The sequence below is a fragment of the Gigantopelta aegis genome, chromosome 3 (assembly GCF_016097555.1).
Source record: "Gigantopelta aegis isolate Gae_Host chromosome 3, Gae_host_genome, whole genome shotgun sequence".
NCBI classification, from domain to species: Eukaryota; Metazoa; Mollusca; class Gastropoda; order Neomphalida; family Peltospiridae; genus Gigantopelta; species Gigantopelta aegis.
Genome location: NC_054701.1, coordinates 58,890,386 through 58,908,754, shown reverse-complemented (window position 1 = coordinate 58,908,754; position 18,369 = coordinate 58,890,386). Strand labels below are relative to the sequence as shown.

The 18,369-nt window shown below is 37.4% G+C and overlaps 1 protein-coding gene across 1 annotated transcript in view; it reads left to right on the top strand.

The window, feature by feature from the left end:
- Window positions 1-18,369, top strand: part of LOC121368325 (F-box DNA helicase 1-like) — a 48,526-nt gene that overhangs the window by 14,781 nt on the left and 15,376 nt on the right. The window contains exons 6-12 of the mRNA XM_041493005.1: window positions 347-444; window positions 1,124-1,202; window positions 1,423-1,512; window positions 3,328-3,550; window positions 4,343-4,508; window positions 5,972-6,108; window positions 14,593-14,692. Of these exons, the coding sequence (XP_041348939.1) occupies window positions 347-444; window positions 1,124-1,202; window positions 1,423-1,512; window positions 3,328-3,550; window positions 4,343-4,508; window positions 5,972-6,108; window positions 14,593-14,692 (893 nt within the window). The remainder of the gene's footprint in view (window positions 1-346; window positions 445-1,123; window positions 1,203-1,422; window positions 1,513-3,327; window positions 3,551-4,342; window positions 4,509-5,971; window positions 6,109-14,592; window positions 14,693-18,369) is intronic.

The window sequence follows — 18,369 nt, the reverse complement described above, 5'->3', positions numbered from 1 at the left end:
AGTTAAACACTTGAACCCTGAGAAAATAACAGTACTGCTGTTAAGATTATTTTGAAGGTAATGATAAGTTTGATATTTATTTAAATAGTTCCTAAGGCTTGTACTATTTACATTTTCAGTGGGCACATAGGAAACTGATAGCAAATTATTATTCTTTTGTTAATTTGACTCACCTAGATGAAGAACTGTTTTATATAAACGTACATTAAAAATCAAAAGAAATTGAAAAGTTATAGTTTCAAACTTTTCTTTCTACAAACTTGAATAATGTGACTTAGTTTCTGTATTTTTTAAAATTATTATTTTCATACCTGGAGTAACTGTTAAATTGAATTGATCATTGCAGTGAAAAGGATGTAGCCATACGTATGACCCACGAGCAGATGAGAATTGTCAAGTGTGACCTAAACCCAGGAGATGTGGTCAAGATCGTTGCTTTTGCTGGTAGACGTACTTTAAAACATTTCATAATTCCAGGGCTTCTAGATTATGGTAGCCCCACTCCACATGGCTACTGATATTCAATTTTGGGCTACTAAATAACTACTATTGCCATGCCCGACGGCTAGTGTATTTTTATTTGTCAAATGTTGCAGTTAAATATCTATTTGGTAAATATGAATATCCTGCCCCCACCGCCCCCCTCCCCCCAATGTTAGTGTTTTTAAGCTCTATCTCCCTCTTTATGTGAAATATCTGATTATTACTATTACTTAGTAAAATTGTATTAACTTAAAGTAAAGTAGGGCTAGTGAATTTTCAATTGTGGCTAGTACATTTTTAAAATCACAGATCCCATGGCTAGTGGATTTTATGAAAATTCTAGAAGCCCTGATAACTCAGTGTCTTACATCTTAGGGTTAGAACTTTAATTTTGTTTATTACAGCATCGTTTTATGATGTCTCATTTTACCTGCAATATGTACTTGACAATATTCAAGGGGCCATTTATTACTGATATGAAAAAAAAGATATAAAATTTTAACTTAAGTAACTTAAGGAAAAAGAAAGCAAGCTGTCTAGCAACTTAAATTTGTAATAATATTTGCTAGACTTTTAAAATATAAGTACACATAGATGTGTTCTAATTCTGCTTGTTGCTTTTTTTTTGGTTATTTTTCAGGTACAGGCAAAACATCCACATTAGTGCGATACACACAGATGAGACCGGACAAGAGGTTTTTGCTTCTCGTGTATAACAAGTATGTCTTTATTAGATTTACATACAAATGATCTGGTTGTTCTCTAGAAAAACCTACAGTGTCACATACTTTAATTTTTGCAAAACTCACAACTAAATAAGATCACTGTGTAACATTTAAAAATGATAACCCAGTACATGTTCAAAATATCAGTTTGTGTTTCAGTACAATTAGAATTAGGTTAAATGATATTCAGCATTAATGAATTATCTATTTCCAGGTCTGTTTGTGATCACGCTAAGAAAATGTTCCCTCACAATGTAACTTGCAAGACTGGCCATGGACTTGCATACGGCGTCATGGGTACAAGGTATATTTAACAATACAGTTGCAGGCAGTAATGCATCAGTGTACAATATATAGAAAACCCCCAACATAAAACCATTTTTAAAACATGCCTTGTTTAATTATGTAACCTAAAAAACCATGTAGCAGACCTTTGTACCAACTCATATCTAACCAAAACTCAATCATCTCTCAACATACTTAGTATCTCTAATACTTGGTTGTCCCACCCAATTGTTAAATGAGATGACACAATATTCAAGTGGTTTCTCATTAAACTACGAAACATCTGCTTGATTAAAATAAACATCCAAGAACTGTCGAACATATCAATAAATATGCATATATAAATAAATGATAATTTTTTCAGTGGGCAAATTATTAGATAGGGTTCTGGGCCCGTTTTTTCGAAGGAATCTTAGCTACTATCGAACTTAGTGACTTAAGGTCAACTTTACACTATGGACCTTAAAATTTACAGCTATTTGACGAAGCAATCTTAGCTACTATCGAACTTAGTGACTTACGGTCAACTTTACACTATGTACCTTAAAATTTACAGCTATTTGACGAAGCAATCTTAGCTACTATTGAACTTAGTGACTTAAGGTCAACTTTACACTATGGACCTTAAAATTTACAGCTATTTGATGAAGCAATCTTAGCTACTATCGAACTTAGTGACTTAAGGTCAACTTTACACTATGGACCTTAAAATTTACAGCTATTTGACGAAGCAATCTTAGCTACTATCGAACTTAGTGACTTAAGGTCAACTTTACACTATGGACCTTAAAATTTACAGCTATTTGACGAAGCAATCTTAGCTACTATCGAACTTAGTGACTTACGGTCAACTTTACACTATGTACCTTAAAATTTACAGCTATTTGACGAAGCAATCTTAGCTACTATCGAACTTAGTGACTTAAGGTCAACTTTACACTATGGACCTTAAAATTTACAGCTATTTGACGAAGCAATCTTAGCTACTATCGAACTTAGTGACTTAAGGTCAACTTTACACTATGGACCTTAAAATTTACAGCTATTTGACGAAGCAATCTTCGGGTGATTGTCAACCCAAACTTACTACAATTGCAGTCTTAACTAAGGTTAAAATCTTAGATCGACGACAGTCATTCTTCACACCTTTGTTTTGGCTTCGTACACAATAAATATAACATACTCAGTGGTAATTTGTTTATGATATATTTGACAAAAGGTACTTTTCATATCTTTCATCTTTTGTTTAAGATTATGAAAAATAAAAACAACCTGAAAGTAAACTGCATTGTCTGCTCTCGGAATTATTTTGACGGGTCAAGGTTAATAGACTAGTTTTCATTTTAATGTGGCGTAACATTGTAATAAAAAAGCTAATTTGGAATTTAAATGACATCGGTATTCCAATGATGTCACTTGCCATCTTCTTACAATTTAACAATAAACTGGGTGCATGGCGTTTCTGTTTTAATAATGCTGGATTAATCGCAGTGCAAAATTGCTATTGAATTTTCATTTTCATTTAACATTACTAATGCACCTGACAGTTTTTTGAAGAGAATCTTGTAATTAAAAAAATTGTAGTATTTTCGAAATATAGATTTGAAGTGAAATTACAATATGTACGTGAGCAGAATTGTCTTCCTATTGTCATTACAAGCACATGTATCTTTCATTTGTAATTTTTACTTCCTAAAAAGACTCAGTAATCACATGAATCCCTTTGATAACAAACTTCAGGCAATCTAACTGAAGGCTACAGTTATTAGAATTTTGGAAGACTCAGTTTGTTTCATGATTTCTTAATGTAATGTAACATAATATTGATTTTGAGGTATGCTTCCAAGTTGAACAGAGGTGCTCTAAAGGTGTATGACGTCACACAGATTCTGCCACTGAGAAAAGGAGATAATATGTATGTGAGGGCCAAGTTTGTCATTGACACACTGAACAACTTCTTGGTGTCGGACACTTTTAACATCTCCACTGTGCACGTTCCTGACTGGAGACAGAACGATGATGGCGTGAAGGTGCCTGTGGAACACGCGGCCAAAGTGGTAATTAGTGGCAAAAGTTTGTTTAAAGGGTGTTTTGTTTAACAACACCACTAGAGCACATTGATAATATTAATTGGATGTCAAACATTTGGTAATTTTGACATATAGTCTTAGAGAGGAAACCCGCTACATTTTTTAACATATAGCAAGGGATCTTTTATATGCACTATCCCACAGACAGGATAGCACATACCATAGTCTTTGATATACCAATCATGGTGCACAGACTGGAAGGAGAAATAGGCCAATGGGTCCACCTACGGGGATCGATCCTAGACCGACCGCGTATCAGGCGAGTACTGTACCACTGGGCTACGCCCCGCCCCAGTATGATTAGAGAGCATAGTCCTTTTTAATTTCAACTAATGATTTAAAACAATACTGTTATCTTTTATTAGCTAGCTAACTTTTCACAGTCACTTTTATAAATATAGAACATTAAAAACAGTGAAACACATATACAATTTTCAAAATATTACAACATGCATCTGGTGGAATGTTTGCTTTGGGCCTGTGCTTTTGAAACGTTTACAAGTCCAGACTTCAGGTTCTAACAATGTCTCAAGACTTGAATGTCATGGCAACATCTTAGAGTCTAGACTCCAAACTTTCGAATGTTTTGGGCCTGATGTTTCAGTATTGTACATGAACCTTTTTTGGATACAGGCATATTAATAAAGTTTACTAGTCTTACAGTGTTTACCGATAAATTCCTGACTGTTTATTATGTTTTTGATGCTGGATTATTGTAAAAGATTGATTGATTGATTGATTGATTGTTTGCTATGTCAGCGATATGCGGAGGATGCAGAATACCTGTGGAAGCTAATGCAGGACCTGGATAGGAAGACTGTTGGCATGACCCATGATGGCTATCTCAAACTGTACCAGTTGAGTGAACCACGTGTCCGTGGATACGACATCATTCTCATAGATGAAGCGCAGGATCTGACTCCAGGTATCAAGAGTTTATTTTGTTTAACAACACCACTAGAGCACATTGATTTTTTTTTTTAATCATCGACTGTTGGATGTCAAACATTTGGTAATTTTGACATATAGTCTTAGAGAGGAAACCTGCTACATTTTTCCACGTGCACATTCAGAACAAGCTGTTGTAGCACAGGCTTGTCTTGGGCACAGGTGTCAACTTTCACTGGCATCTCCGTCCAGGACAGGACATGTTTTTCCATTAGTGGCAAGGGATCTTTTATATGCACCATCCCAAAGACAGGATAACACATACCACGGCCTTTGATACACCAGTTGTGGTGCACTGGCGGGAACGAGAAATAGCCCTATGGGCCAACCAACGGGGATCAATCCCAAATCGATTGCGCATTAAGAGAGTGCTTTACCACTGGGCTACGTCCTGCCCCTCCAGGTATCATTGTATAAAAGTAGCTGCTTAATACTGGAAGGTTTATACTATATTAGGTGATGTGGCATAATAACACGAGGCCTCTTAATACAGGTGGCTGCTTTATACAGCTGGCTGCTTAATACTGGAAGGTTTATACTATATTAGGTGATGTAGGATAATAACACGAGGCCTCTTAATACAGGTGGCTGCTTAATACAGCTGGCTGCTTTATACAGCTGGCTGCTTAATACTGGAAGGTTTATACTATATTAGGTGATGTGGCATAATAACACGAGGCCTCTTAATACAGGTGACTGCTTAATACAGGTGGCTGCTTTATACAGCTGGCTGCTTTATACAGCTGGCTGCTTAATACTGGAAGGTTTATACTATATTAGGTGATGTGGGATAATAACACGAGGCCTCTTAATACAGGTGGCTGCTTAATACAGCTGGCTGCTTTATACAGCTGGCTGCTTAATACTGGAAGGTTTATACTATATTAGGTGATGTGGCATAATAACACGAGGCCTCTTAATACAGGTGGCTGCTTAATACAGGTGGCTGTTTTATACAGGTGGCTGCTTAATACAGGTGGCTGCTTTATACAGTCGGCCACCATAGCAGGTTTGACTGTACTCTTATTTTGAACACTGGTGGAAATGTACACGTTACAGTAATTGTTTCCAATGTTATGTACAACAATTTATAGGATATACAATACATGTACTATATTAAATCATTTGACTGTACTCTTATTTTGAACACTGGTGGAAATGTACATGTCACAGTAATTGTTTCCAGTGTTATGTACAACAATTTATAGGGTATACAATACATGTACTATATTAAATCATTTGACTGTACTCTTATTTTGAACACTTGTGGAAATGTACACGTCACAGTAATTGTTTCCAATGTTATGTATAACAATTTACAGGGTATACAATACATGTACTATATTAGATCGTTTGACTGTACTCTCATTTTGAACACTGGTGGAAATCTCCATGGTAATTGTTACGAATGTTATGTACAACAATTTATTCTGCTTTCAGCTGTGATTGACATCCTGATGAACCAGTCCCAGTGTAAAATACTGGTAGGCGACCCCCATCAACAGATTTACTCATTCCGTGGAGCGATTAATGCCATGCAGATGATTACAGCAACACAGGTGTTTTACCTGACACAGGTATTATATTTATACCAACCTTAGTGTTTTATCTGACACAGGTATTATATTTATACCAACCTAACTGTTTTACCTGACACAGGTATTATATTTATATCAACCTAACGGTTTTATCTGACACAGGTATTATATTTATACCAACCTAACTGTTTTATCTGACACAGGTATTATATTTATACCAACCTTAGTGTTTTATCTGACACAGGTATTATATTTATACCAACCTAACTGTTTTACCTGACACAGGTATTATATTTATACCAACCTAACGGTTTTATCTGACACAGGTATTATATTTATACCAACCTAACTGTTTTATCTGACACAGGTATTATATTTATACCAACCTAACTGTTTTATCTGACACAGGTATTATATTTATACCAACACTTGTAAGTGTTTTACCTGACACAGGTATTATATTTATACCAACCTTAGTTTTTTGCCTGACACAGGTATTATATTTATACCAACCTAACTGTTTATCTGACACAGGTGTTATATTTATACTAACCTAACTGTTTTATCTGACACAGGTATTATATTTATACCAACCTAACTGTTTTATCTGACACAGGTATTATATTTATACCAACACTTGTAAGTGTTTTACCTGACACAGGTATTATATTTATACCAACACTTGTAAGTGTTTTATCTGACATGTATTACAGGCCTGAGATTAAGGAACAATTATGGTAACCCAAAAATAGGTTAGCCCAAATCACACTTCAGGTAACCTGTTTTTGGTTTAGGTTACCTGATTACAGGGCTGCCAACCATTACGATTTATGCGGAATCATTACGATTTTCCATCTCTTATTACGCCATTACGCCTGTAATCTGAAAGATTACGGCAAATCCACGTTTTCCTGGGTTTTGTTTTGTTTTTTTGTAATAACCTACCACCCCTATGAATCACATAAATTGGACTCGCCCAACTAGCCGCAAATGCGCACGGACGTTTTTTTTCGCATGCGACGTACCTTGTGAAACGATGCCATTTTGTAAAGATGTAGAAAAAAACGCGAACGATCAGAGCCATATGAACTGTGCAAAGCTCAGGACTACAGCAATGAGTGGCCTGTTTTGAAGGCCAGTTCTGTTAGTAATACTAGTGCATTTTGCATTTTATGTTGTGTTGATTGTTCTGTTGCCCATGGCGGGAAAAATGATTGCCAAAGGCACATCAAAACGAAGAAACACCAGGACATCATTGAGGTCAGCGATAAAACAATTCATAAACAAATATCTGGATATTTTACACAGCAAAAGGGTTTATACGACGGGTCACAATTCACGTGAAAATGATTACTCTTTCCCGTTTTTAAATGTTGGCAGCTATGTGATTACAAAAATGAACAATTTTATGACACAAATTAATGATGTTATATACCAATGTTGCATAATAATCAAACTGAATCAGTTTCAGCATTACAAATTTGTTTACCAGTTAGAAAACAAACTACCGTAATTTCTATTTTTAGGTATTGGAGTATTGGTGGGTATTGTACAGCATTGCATTTTAGTGGGGTCGAAACAACCAGAGTTCGTTACCATGCTTGTGAAAGTTACTTTTTCAATGGGATCTTATAGGACTTGACCCAAGGAACAAATATCTGAAGGTGCCACAAACATTTTACCCGGAATAAGGTCAGTTTTGGTGACCTTAAAAGGTCATAGAGGTCAAATAAGGTAGAAAAACTATATCAGTAATGGATAGTCATACATTGGTGTCAAATGAAAGCTCTCGTCAAATCAAAGAACTTTCATTCAGTGATATAAATTGATAGGGTCAACAACGTGGCCTCTAGGGGTCAATAAAGGTCAATACGAGTTGTTTTTGGTAAAAAAAACAATACCCCAAAAGATGATACTATAATGATCGTGTATGGTGTCAAATGAAAGCTCTCATCAAAACAAAAACACTTACACTTCAGAGTATAAGTGGTGCTATCAACTGTTTGACCCCTATAGGTCATGAAAGGTCATGCAAGGTCAAAAGTCCGAGAACATCAAGCAGGGGCTTTAGGGTGGTCACTTATGGTGTCAAATGAAAGCACTCCTCAAAACAATTTGCTGCTGGTTAAATGTCTTGTGGTTAACTATGTGGCCTCTAGATCACTTTAAGCAGGAACATTTGCACAGTATAGTCAAGATGTTCTGTTTTTGCAAGATGCAGGAGGCGGTACAGGGTTTATGGCAACCATATTTTACTGTCAGTTTGAACACTTCAGTGGCCGTGCCATGCGAGGTCCACCTGGGCGTTAGGTTGTTGTTGGATTCTTGCCAGCCGAAAGAACATGGGTCCTCTTCTGGGAGCACTGGCTGATGACTTGTGTACCTGGCCCCGTGCTTATAAACCTTAAAGTCTAGACTTTAATAAAGTTCAGACTTTAACGTCATGGCAACGCCATTCAAATAGCATTACGTTAAAGTCTGGACTTTATTAAAGTCTACACGTTAAGGTTTATAAGCACGGGCCCAGATTGATGCCTGGTACACAGCTTGTCGAAGGTGAAGCATTGGTGCGTCCTGTGTTGGTGGAATCTGCTGGACGTCTTGACTTCTTTGACAGAAAATGTCCATTCTCAGAACATTGACCTCAGATAGTATGGGGTAGTAAATTCTAAAGTCAAAATTTGAAGACGTCCATTTGGGAAATGATTAACACTATCAATACAAGCATTTTGACACCAGATCTAATGATGTATCTCTTAAATAACCCCCCACCCCTTGAAATACAAAATTCACACCAAAAATGCGTTTTATGGCTATATCGACGTTTGTATGCCCTGATTAATAATGAATAAATACTTTCGTGTGGAATATTTTGTTAACATTTTTATTTAAAATTGAAAACATTCAGTTACAGTTGCATGGAAAGGACTTATGAAGATGTCAGCTTGTCAAGGCTTTGCTGGAATTTCTCATATGCCAGTGTAGTTCGGTCGCTCCTCCTTCCCAGGTGGGACATGAGGGCATCTCCAAACTCCTGCGCAGTCTTCCTCCTCCTCTTCCCACTGGGCAGTGTTATCTGGATTCGGAAGATACGATCGACTTTAAGCAGAAGCGTGGTACTCTCTCTGGCAAACTGAACCTCCAGCATCATCCTCTGCTGTTTTGCGTTGTCGTCCCGGGTTGGATCCGCGAGGAACTTCTCGACTTCACCACTGTCTGTGAAGGGGCCACCACTGGACTTCAATTTGTCCAGCATGTCCAGTCTCTTCCTCTCATTTCTCTGAGCCATCTCCTGCTTCTGCTCGGCTCCCTTCTCAAACTTCTCCTTTGTGAGTTTACTCCAGTTGAGTTCGACATCCCGTTTAGCCTGGGCTGCTGCTCTGAAACCTCTGAAGGAAGGGATTTGTCCAGCCCTCAGCTCCTGGCTCTTCTGTAAGATAATTGACCTGCTGACTGCATTCAATGTGCCTAACTGTCTCAAGTCCACCTTGCCACATTGTCTCTCCATGCAAATGTTGTGCACGGGGGTTTCATCAATGTTACTCGCCTGGTCGCTGACGGGATAGTCCATTGGAAAGGCCTCCTCATCAATACCATAGTCCCTCCTCTGCAGTTTGCAGGTGGAGCAACATTAGGTTGGTCAGCTTCCTCACGTCCTCCATATGCTCCTCAGCTAATTCAGACACAGCGTTCAGGACCTCCTCCTTGTAGTTCTGCTTTACACCAGCGAATAAATCACTGATGGGCTGACCCAAGCCTGTGTGTAGTCCCTTGTAGATCTCCCAGAGCTGAGTATGGGTAGCCCCTTTCTCTATGGTCCTCGCGTAGAAGGGCTCCACCAAGTGCACACCCAGGCAGGCAAACACCACAAGGACCACCTTCAGGTAGGGAAGCTCCATCACTTCTCTGACCAGGCAGGCTAAGCGGTTGTTGATGTGCACATTCTCGCACAGGAATTCTGTCAGGTGGTCAAAGTTGTATATTAGGACTGCTGCTGCCCTGCAGCAAGGGATCTTTTATTTGCGCTTCCCACAGGCAGGATAGCACAAACCATGGCCTTTGTTGAACCAATTATGGATCACTGGTCGATGTAAGTGGTTTACACCTACCCATTGAGCCTTGCGGAGCACTCACTCAGGGTTTGGAGTTGGCATCTGGATTGAAAATCCCATGCCTCGACTGGGATCCAAATCTATTACCTACCAGCCTGTAGACCGATGGCCTAACCACGACACCACCGAAGATATGAAGATAATTAGATACGGGTACAAATACTATGCTGCAACTATAATGCACAGAGAGTATTAATGACCAGTGCTGGATTCAATATATGCTATACCAAATCATTCCAAGGTCCCACCACAGCATTTGTCGCTTTAAAATAAATACCATCCCCCAGTGCATATACAGCAGATTAGTTTTTTGCATGGGGTGGGGGGTTATTTTCATGCTAGATACCAACTTCCTATACAAAATATCTCCCAAATGACCCAATGCATCATCCCTGAAGTGAACACAATCAAATTCCAAAATTTAGTTTTTCTTCACAATTATCACCCCCTACTACTCAGATGTAGTCGATGCGTTGTCATAGAGTCGACACACGAAATCCTCCATGGAAGTGAAATCATCACCTGACAAAACCTGGAAGGGGTACTGCGAGATCTTCACAAATTTTTCTGTAATCTCAGGGTGTTTGTTCCAGGTGTTCCACCAAATACGTTTTCCCTTGCTCTTCAGTCCACTCGTAGTATCACAACCTGACAGGACATGGAACACTGGCAATGCAAAGCAGCGTTCTGGGCCAGTGCTCTGATGGAGTCGATTGATGTGAAGCATTTGCTGATGCTTTCCACCACCGAATGCAATCCACAAGTTTAGGTTTGGATTTATAGAATCGAAACGAGAGAACTGACCCAAGAAGATTATGCATACATCGGTGTCGCCAGTCCTGATGAGAATGGAACTGGCGTTTAGTAGTGCGTCGATTATGTGTACCACTATTCTGGTGTCTGCTTCCTCGTGGTTCGAAGGTTCCATCATTTCATCACCAGGCCTGATATGCACAACCTTGGCACCAGATGTCAAGTATACATCATTGTTGTCGGGATAGGATTGGTTTTTAATTGCCTCACTGGACAGAAACTCAAACAGTTCTTCCTTGTTTGAAGAATCTGCCAGACACACGCCCATGTAGTGACACCAGTTCCTTTTCCTCCTCCTGGAAGGGATTTCCCACTTGAAGAATGGAGTCAGACATATTCTGGTCATGCCTCAAGAAACGCAACTGTGAGGATTTGCCCTCTTCGTGATGTGGACGAAGTTCATCTGTGTCATGATCAATTTCCTGGAAATCATCCACCAGACGGGCTAGAGTTGGGCCGATCAGGACCCATTTTGCCAGTGATGTAGGATCTTCTGTTATTCCGATAATGCCACCTATCCCTTTCACCAGTTTGTTCTGTTCACGGGTGTGATCTATCGCGATGGCAGAGAACTTGTTCATAGTGCGGCTGATGGTCCAGTTTCCATTACCCTCAAACTCTACTAGAACAGAGGATGGCAGTGACTCAAGATCAGTGATGAAGACGGGAAGTCATCTAGAATAGTTGTGGTGGTCCATGGCAAAAAAAATCCCAACCAGTGTCTTCAGTCTCCACGAATAGCCGGAAATGATGCTGCCTGTGAGCTTGTACGAATAGCAGCACTGACTGCTGGTACTTCATGATGAGCATTCAGAATGTGAAAGTTGGGTTCATTTCAGCATTTCTTGACATCCATTCCCCCACAGGTAGGTTCGTATCTGCCGAACTGTATGCATCCTGAAGAACAGTGTTTAGTGCTGCTACAGTGACCTGGTGGGCATACCGAGTCTTCATTGGATCTGCAGCAGTCAGAAATGATGCGGCTGTCCCGGGTGTGGCAATCCCTGATTCTGCTATGTGTTTGCCACAATCTAATTAAAATTAGCTCCACTATTACATGTGGATCTAACACCAGCCAGTTGGAGCTCATGTCCACCAATCAAAACCTTACTTGCAGAATCCTGCCAGTGATTTAAAACTAACAACACTGCGTAGTCCCCAATGTCCAGGTAACATTTCGTCTGTAAATAATAATTTAAATATTGACCAATCACACTTCGCCTTTTATAACGTTATTTGGGAGCATACAAATTCTAAAAATATCGGGCGAGTCTATTTTAGTGTCCGCAGTACAGCGAACCATACCAATACGTACGGGGTGGGTTATCAGTCTTCAATTTTACATTAAAAATTATTTATTTATTTATAAAAAAAAACCCAAACTAAATCAGTCTTCAGTTTTACATTACAAATTATTTATTTTATAAAATAAAACATGTTTTAAGGCATTCGTAATTCACACGAAACATGTCGTATACCCTCAGGATAATTCGTAATGTTTTCAAATTATTTTTAAATCACTGGCAGGATTCTGCAAGTAAGGTTTTGATTGGTGGACATGAGCTCCAACTGGCTGGTGTTAGATCCACATGTAATAGTGGAGCTAATTTTAATTAGATTGGTGTTTGCCACAATGTCATTTCAATGTGTAGACCACCCATCATAATGACAAATTTCTGCTCACCGAGGTAACACAATTTCAACCAAAGAATGAAATTAGTTGACCCTATCATTATACATCCTGGAATAAAAGTGTTTTGCTTTGAGTGTTACGGTTTGATGAGAGCTTTCATTGGACACCATACACGGTCATCATAGCATCATAGTTTGGAGTCCAAAGTTTACCAAAATTACCCCTATTGACCTCTTTATTGACCTCTGGAGGTCACATTGTTGACCCTGTCAATTTACTACCTGGAATAGAAGTGTTTTGGTTTGATAAGAGCTTTCATTTGACACCAACATTGCCTTTTTATGACTATCCGTTATCGATTTAGGTTTTTGCCCTACTTAACCTCTCATGACCTTTCAAGGTTACTGAAACTGGCCTTATTTGGGGGAAATTTTTGTGGCACCTTCAGATTCGTGTTTCTTGGGTCAAAATCTATAGGAATGTGTTAAAAAAGTAACTTTCACAAGTATGGTAACAAACTCAGTTTTTTGTATTGCTCTCGTCCCTACTATTTATTCTATGATTTCCAAGACCACTCTCAAATTTCCTCAGCTATTTTTTCTCTAAAAGCCTTTATTTTCAACAAACATGCACTTACATGTATAGAAACGATGTAAACCACTTTACGCACTGTTATGAGTATTGCTATAACTTTGTAATTTAATCACGTTCATAGATAATTTTAAAAAACAAGTTTTATTCTGCTACAAAATCTTTAATGAATTGCTTTAAAATGACAGTTTAATCATTGGAATTGAAGTTCTGTAACCGGCACCTGAACAGAATAACAGTTCACGAAAAATACTGTGTCTTATGTATTATTATTACACAAACTCCAGTGTCACTATAAGGCGAAATCTGTGTCGCCTTTTAAAAATTGTGACAACTTGCATTTTACACAATTATGGATGAATGGTGAAGAACTTGACGAACACCTATTCATAGATAATAATTAAGTGTTAAGTGTCTGAGAGTTTGAAGCAACACTGGAGCCACAAAATCATGCGACAGGCTCACAGATAGTAATTAAATGAAAAGAGAAAAAGAAATTTTGAGACAATGAATTACAAATGGTTAAATTAGTAGTTTTCAGTTGCATTTTATTTCTGAAGAAGGCGACTTGTGTATCTGACACAGATATTATAACTACACCAACAGAAATGTTTTATTTGACAGATTTACTTTTCTTAATTTAGGTGTAATATAAATTTGAATTTTTTATCTAGAAAAAGAACCGAGTATAGTTAAACCTGTCTTAAGCAGCCACACAAAGGAGTAGTCAAAAGCGACCACTTAAGACAAATGGCTGATGCAACTTTTACAGTCTCTAATTTTTATTTTTATATTTTTTACCTTCTAATTGCTAATTGATGTGTGCTCTAGAGGTTTCTAAAATTCCACAAGTCGCCTTCTTCAGAAATAAAATGCAACTGAAAACTACTAATTTAACCGTTTGTAATTCATTGTCTCAAAATTTCTTTTTCTCTTTTCATTTAATTACTATCTGTGAGCCTGTCGCATGATTTTGTGGCTCCAGTGTTGCTTCAAACTCTCAGACACTTCACACTTAATTATTATCTATGAATAGGTGTTCGTCAATTTTTTCAACATTCATCCGTAATTGTGTAAAATGCAAGTTGTCACGATTTTTAAAAGGCGACACAGATTTCGTTGTATAGTGACTGGCACGGTGAAGTCAATTTGGTCAAGGCGCAGTTTTGGCTAACTTTGCCCACTCGTGTGAGCCCTTTATTCTAGAATTTTATAAATATTGTGAATTATTTGGAAAACATTTTAGTTCTTAAGATTTAATTGCCAGAACGCTTCTTTTGTATAAAGATGTTTGTAACGTAAAGCATCGGTAGTATTATATTAGTATACCGTATACTGTTTAGACAAAATAGACAAACATCTTTATTGTTTCAGTCTTTCCGGTTTGGTCCTGAGATTGCACATGTAGCTGCCAGCTGTCTGGAGGTGTTCAAGAATATCAAACAGAAAACTATCGTTGGACATGGAATATCAGGTGGAGACTACTAGAGAGGACTGTTAAACATTCATCTATTCATGGAAATCCGTTTTTTGCAATTATGATAAGCATAATTTATATAGAGTGTAATATTTTGATCATGAAAGGAGTAAAACGAAATGGAAGTGCATAGGTCAAGGTCCAGCACATCATTTGTAAAGGTTGATCTTAGTATACAAATATTATGCTTGAATTTGTTTAATTGTGTGCATAATGTTTACTTGAATGTATTCAATTGAAAAACAATATTATTAACATTTTATAGTTGATAATATTCATTACAATGACTCAGAAGTGCTATAATATTAATAGATTACTGTGAACTAGAAAGATCAGTTTTATCAGGAATATATCTTTGAGAATATTTATGGGTTTATGATGGGGTTCAGATTTTATTTTTTTGGTACACATTCTCAATGTTTATAGCATGATTATTAACATTTGATCAATAAGCCTATCCCTGTTGACACTGACATTTGAGTCATTAAACTATATTTCAGGCAGTAACCCATATCTGTTGATATTGTGATGTTTTAGAACCTATATCTGTTGATATGGTGATGTCAGAACCTATATCTGTTGACTCTGTGATGTTTCAGTAACCTCTATCTGTTGACACTGATGTTTCAGTAACCTATATCTGTTGACACTGATGTTTCAGACATTAATCTATATCTGTTGACACTGATGTTTCAGGCATTAATCTATATCTGTTGACACTGATGTTTCAGACATTAATCTATATCTGTTGACACTGATGTTTCAGACATTAATCTATATCTGTTGACACTGTTTCAGACATTAATCTATATCTGTTGACACTGATGTTTCAGGCAGTAATCTATATCTGTTGACACTGATGGTTAAGGCAGTAATCTATATCTGTTGACACTAATGGTTAAAGGTAGAGTCAACTCAAACAAGAGCCTTATGTGTTGGAAAGATGCATACCCGGACCACCAACACATACTGACACTTTAACAAATGAAAAACGCGTAATTTTAGAGTTAATAAAAACCCATGATTATTCCTGCTAACTGGGGGCAGCCATTTTGTTTAGTTTTTACGACGTCCGGTGGTATAGCTTGGGGCGAAGTGACGTCAGCTCCGTCCATCTTCACTATGCACAGTGTAAACAAACTTACGACAAGGCGCTTCGCTTTCATCAGCCTGACTTGTAAAACAACACAAATGACTTGATAGTATAATAAACTATTTAACTAAATATATTTCAGGTTACATCAAAAGAACGAAATGAAGTTATAGTAGTTTTCTTTTTTTAAAAATCCAAAGAAAAAATGCATACTATTAGGCCTATTGGTAGGGCACGTTCGAGCAAAAACTACCACTCACGATACCCAAGTGATACTTTTCTTTTTCTCTGGGACTACGTAATTGGTCAGTTTTGTGATTTTAAATGGGAAAGTCTACTTAATCAAGTGTTTTACAGAATTACTTACAGTAATAAAGCAGGGCGGTTGGTAATGTCCATTACGATTTGAAGTGTATCCGTGCTGTTATCACACAATACCCTGTGATCTTCATAAAAGAGACATCTTTTTAATGTGTCTAGACACAGTGTCTGGGGACCGTCTGAATATACACCTGCCAATCAGGAACCACAGAAAGGCCACGGAAAGAAAAGACCAATTAACCAAGAAAACACTGATTATTGTTTCAGTACCTGGGTTAATTTATGTACGAAACATAATACAGTTATTTCATGACAATGGTGGGGGTTTTTGTATTGAAAAATAATATATAATTGGTACTGGCTTACTAGGATGGATATAATTACAGAACATTGCAATGCACCTACAAAAATCAGGTATGTTTTGTTTCTTCAGTTCGAAGACTAATTCCTGACGTGACACGTTAGGTATTATGCAACCACCAGCTCGCCAGAGGGCATATTCACTGGGATGGTACAAAATGGCTGCGCCTATTCTATATAATAGCCGTCACATTTACCCGTTTTATTAATTAACTATACGATTATATTTGTTGATATTAAGCAATAATGTGCATTATATATCGTTGAATATACATACCATGCCAAATGCCTTAATTGTCACCTCCTTTAAGGCAGTAATCTTTATCTGTTGACACTGATGGTTAAGGCAGTAATCTTTATTTCTTGATACTGTGATATATATATCAGACTGTAACCCATATCTGTTGATATTGTGATGTTTCAGAACCTATATCTGTTGATATGGTGATGTCAGAACCTATATCTGTTGACTCTGTGATGTTTCAGTAACCTCTATCTGTTGACACTGATGTTTCAGTAACCTATATCTGTTGACACTGATGTTTCAGACATTAATCTATATCTGTTGACACTGATGTTTCAGGCATTAATCTATATCTGTTGACACTGATGTTTCAGGCATTAATCTATATCTGTTGACACTGATGTTTCAGACATTAATCTATATCTGTTGACACTGATGTTTCAGACATTAATCTATATCTGTTGACACTGTTTCAGACATTAATCTATATCTGTTGACACTGATGTTTCAGACATTAATCTATATCTGTTGACACTGATGTTTCAGGCAGTAATCTATATCTGTTGACACTGATGGTTAAGGCAGTAATCTATATCTGTTGACACTGATGGTTAAGGCAGTAATCTTTATTTCTTGATACTGTGATATATATATCGGACTGTAACCTATATCTGTTGATATTGTGATGTTTCAGAACCTATATCTGTTGATATGGTGATGTCAGAACCTATATCTGTTGACTCTGTGATGTTTCAGTAACCTCTATCTGTTGACACTGATGTTTCAGTAACCTATATCTGTTGACACTGTGATGTTTCAGTAACGTATATCTGTTGACACTGTGATGTTTCAGTAACCTATATCTGTTGACACTGATGTTTCAGTAACCTTTATCTGTTGACACTGATATTTCAGTAACCTATATCTGTTGACACTGTGATGTTTCAGTAACCTATATCTGTTGATATTGTGATGTTTCAGTAACCTATATCTGTTGACACTGTGATGTTTCAGTAACCTATATCTGTTGATATTGTGATGTTTCAGTAACCTTTATCTGTTGACATTGTGATGTTTCAGTAACCTATGTCTGTTGACACTGTGATGTTTCAATAACCTATATCTGTTGACACTGATGTTTCAATAACCTTTATCTGTTGATATTGTGATGTTTCAGTAACCATTATCTGTTGATATTGTGATGTTTCAGTAACCATTATCTGTTGATATTGTGATGTTTCAGTAACCTATATCTGTTGACGCTGATGTTTCAGTAACCTATATCTGTTGATATTGTGATGTTTCAGTAACCTATATCTGTTGACACTGATGTTTCAGTAACCTATATCTGTTGACACTGCGATGTTTCAGTAACCTATATCTGTTGACACTGATGTTTCAGTAACCTATATCTGTTGACATTGTGATGTTTCAGTAACCTATATCTGTTAACACTGTCATGTTTCAGTAACCTATATCTGTTGACACTGATATTTCAGGCTGTGTGTCTGGAGAAAAAGTTGGGCAGATGGTCATTATTTGTAACCTATATCTGTTGACACTGTGATATTTCAGGCTGTGTCTGGAGAGAAAGTTGGGCAGATGGTCATTATTTGTAACCTATATCTGTTGACACTGTGATATTTCAGGCTGTGT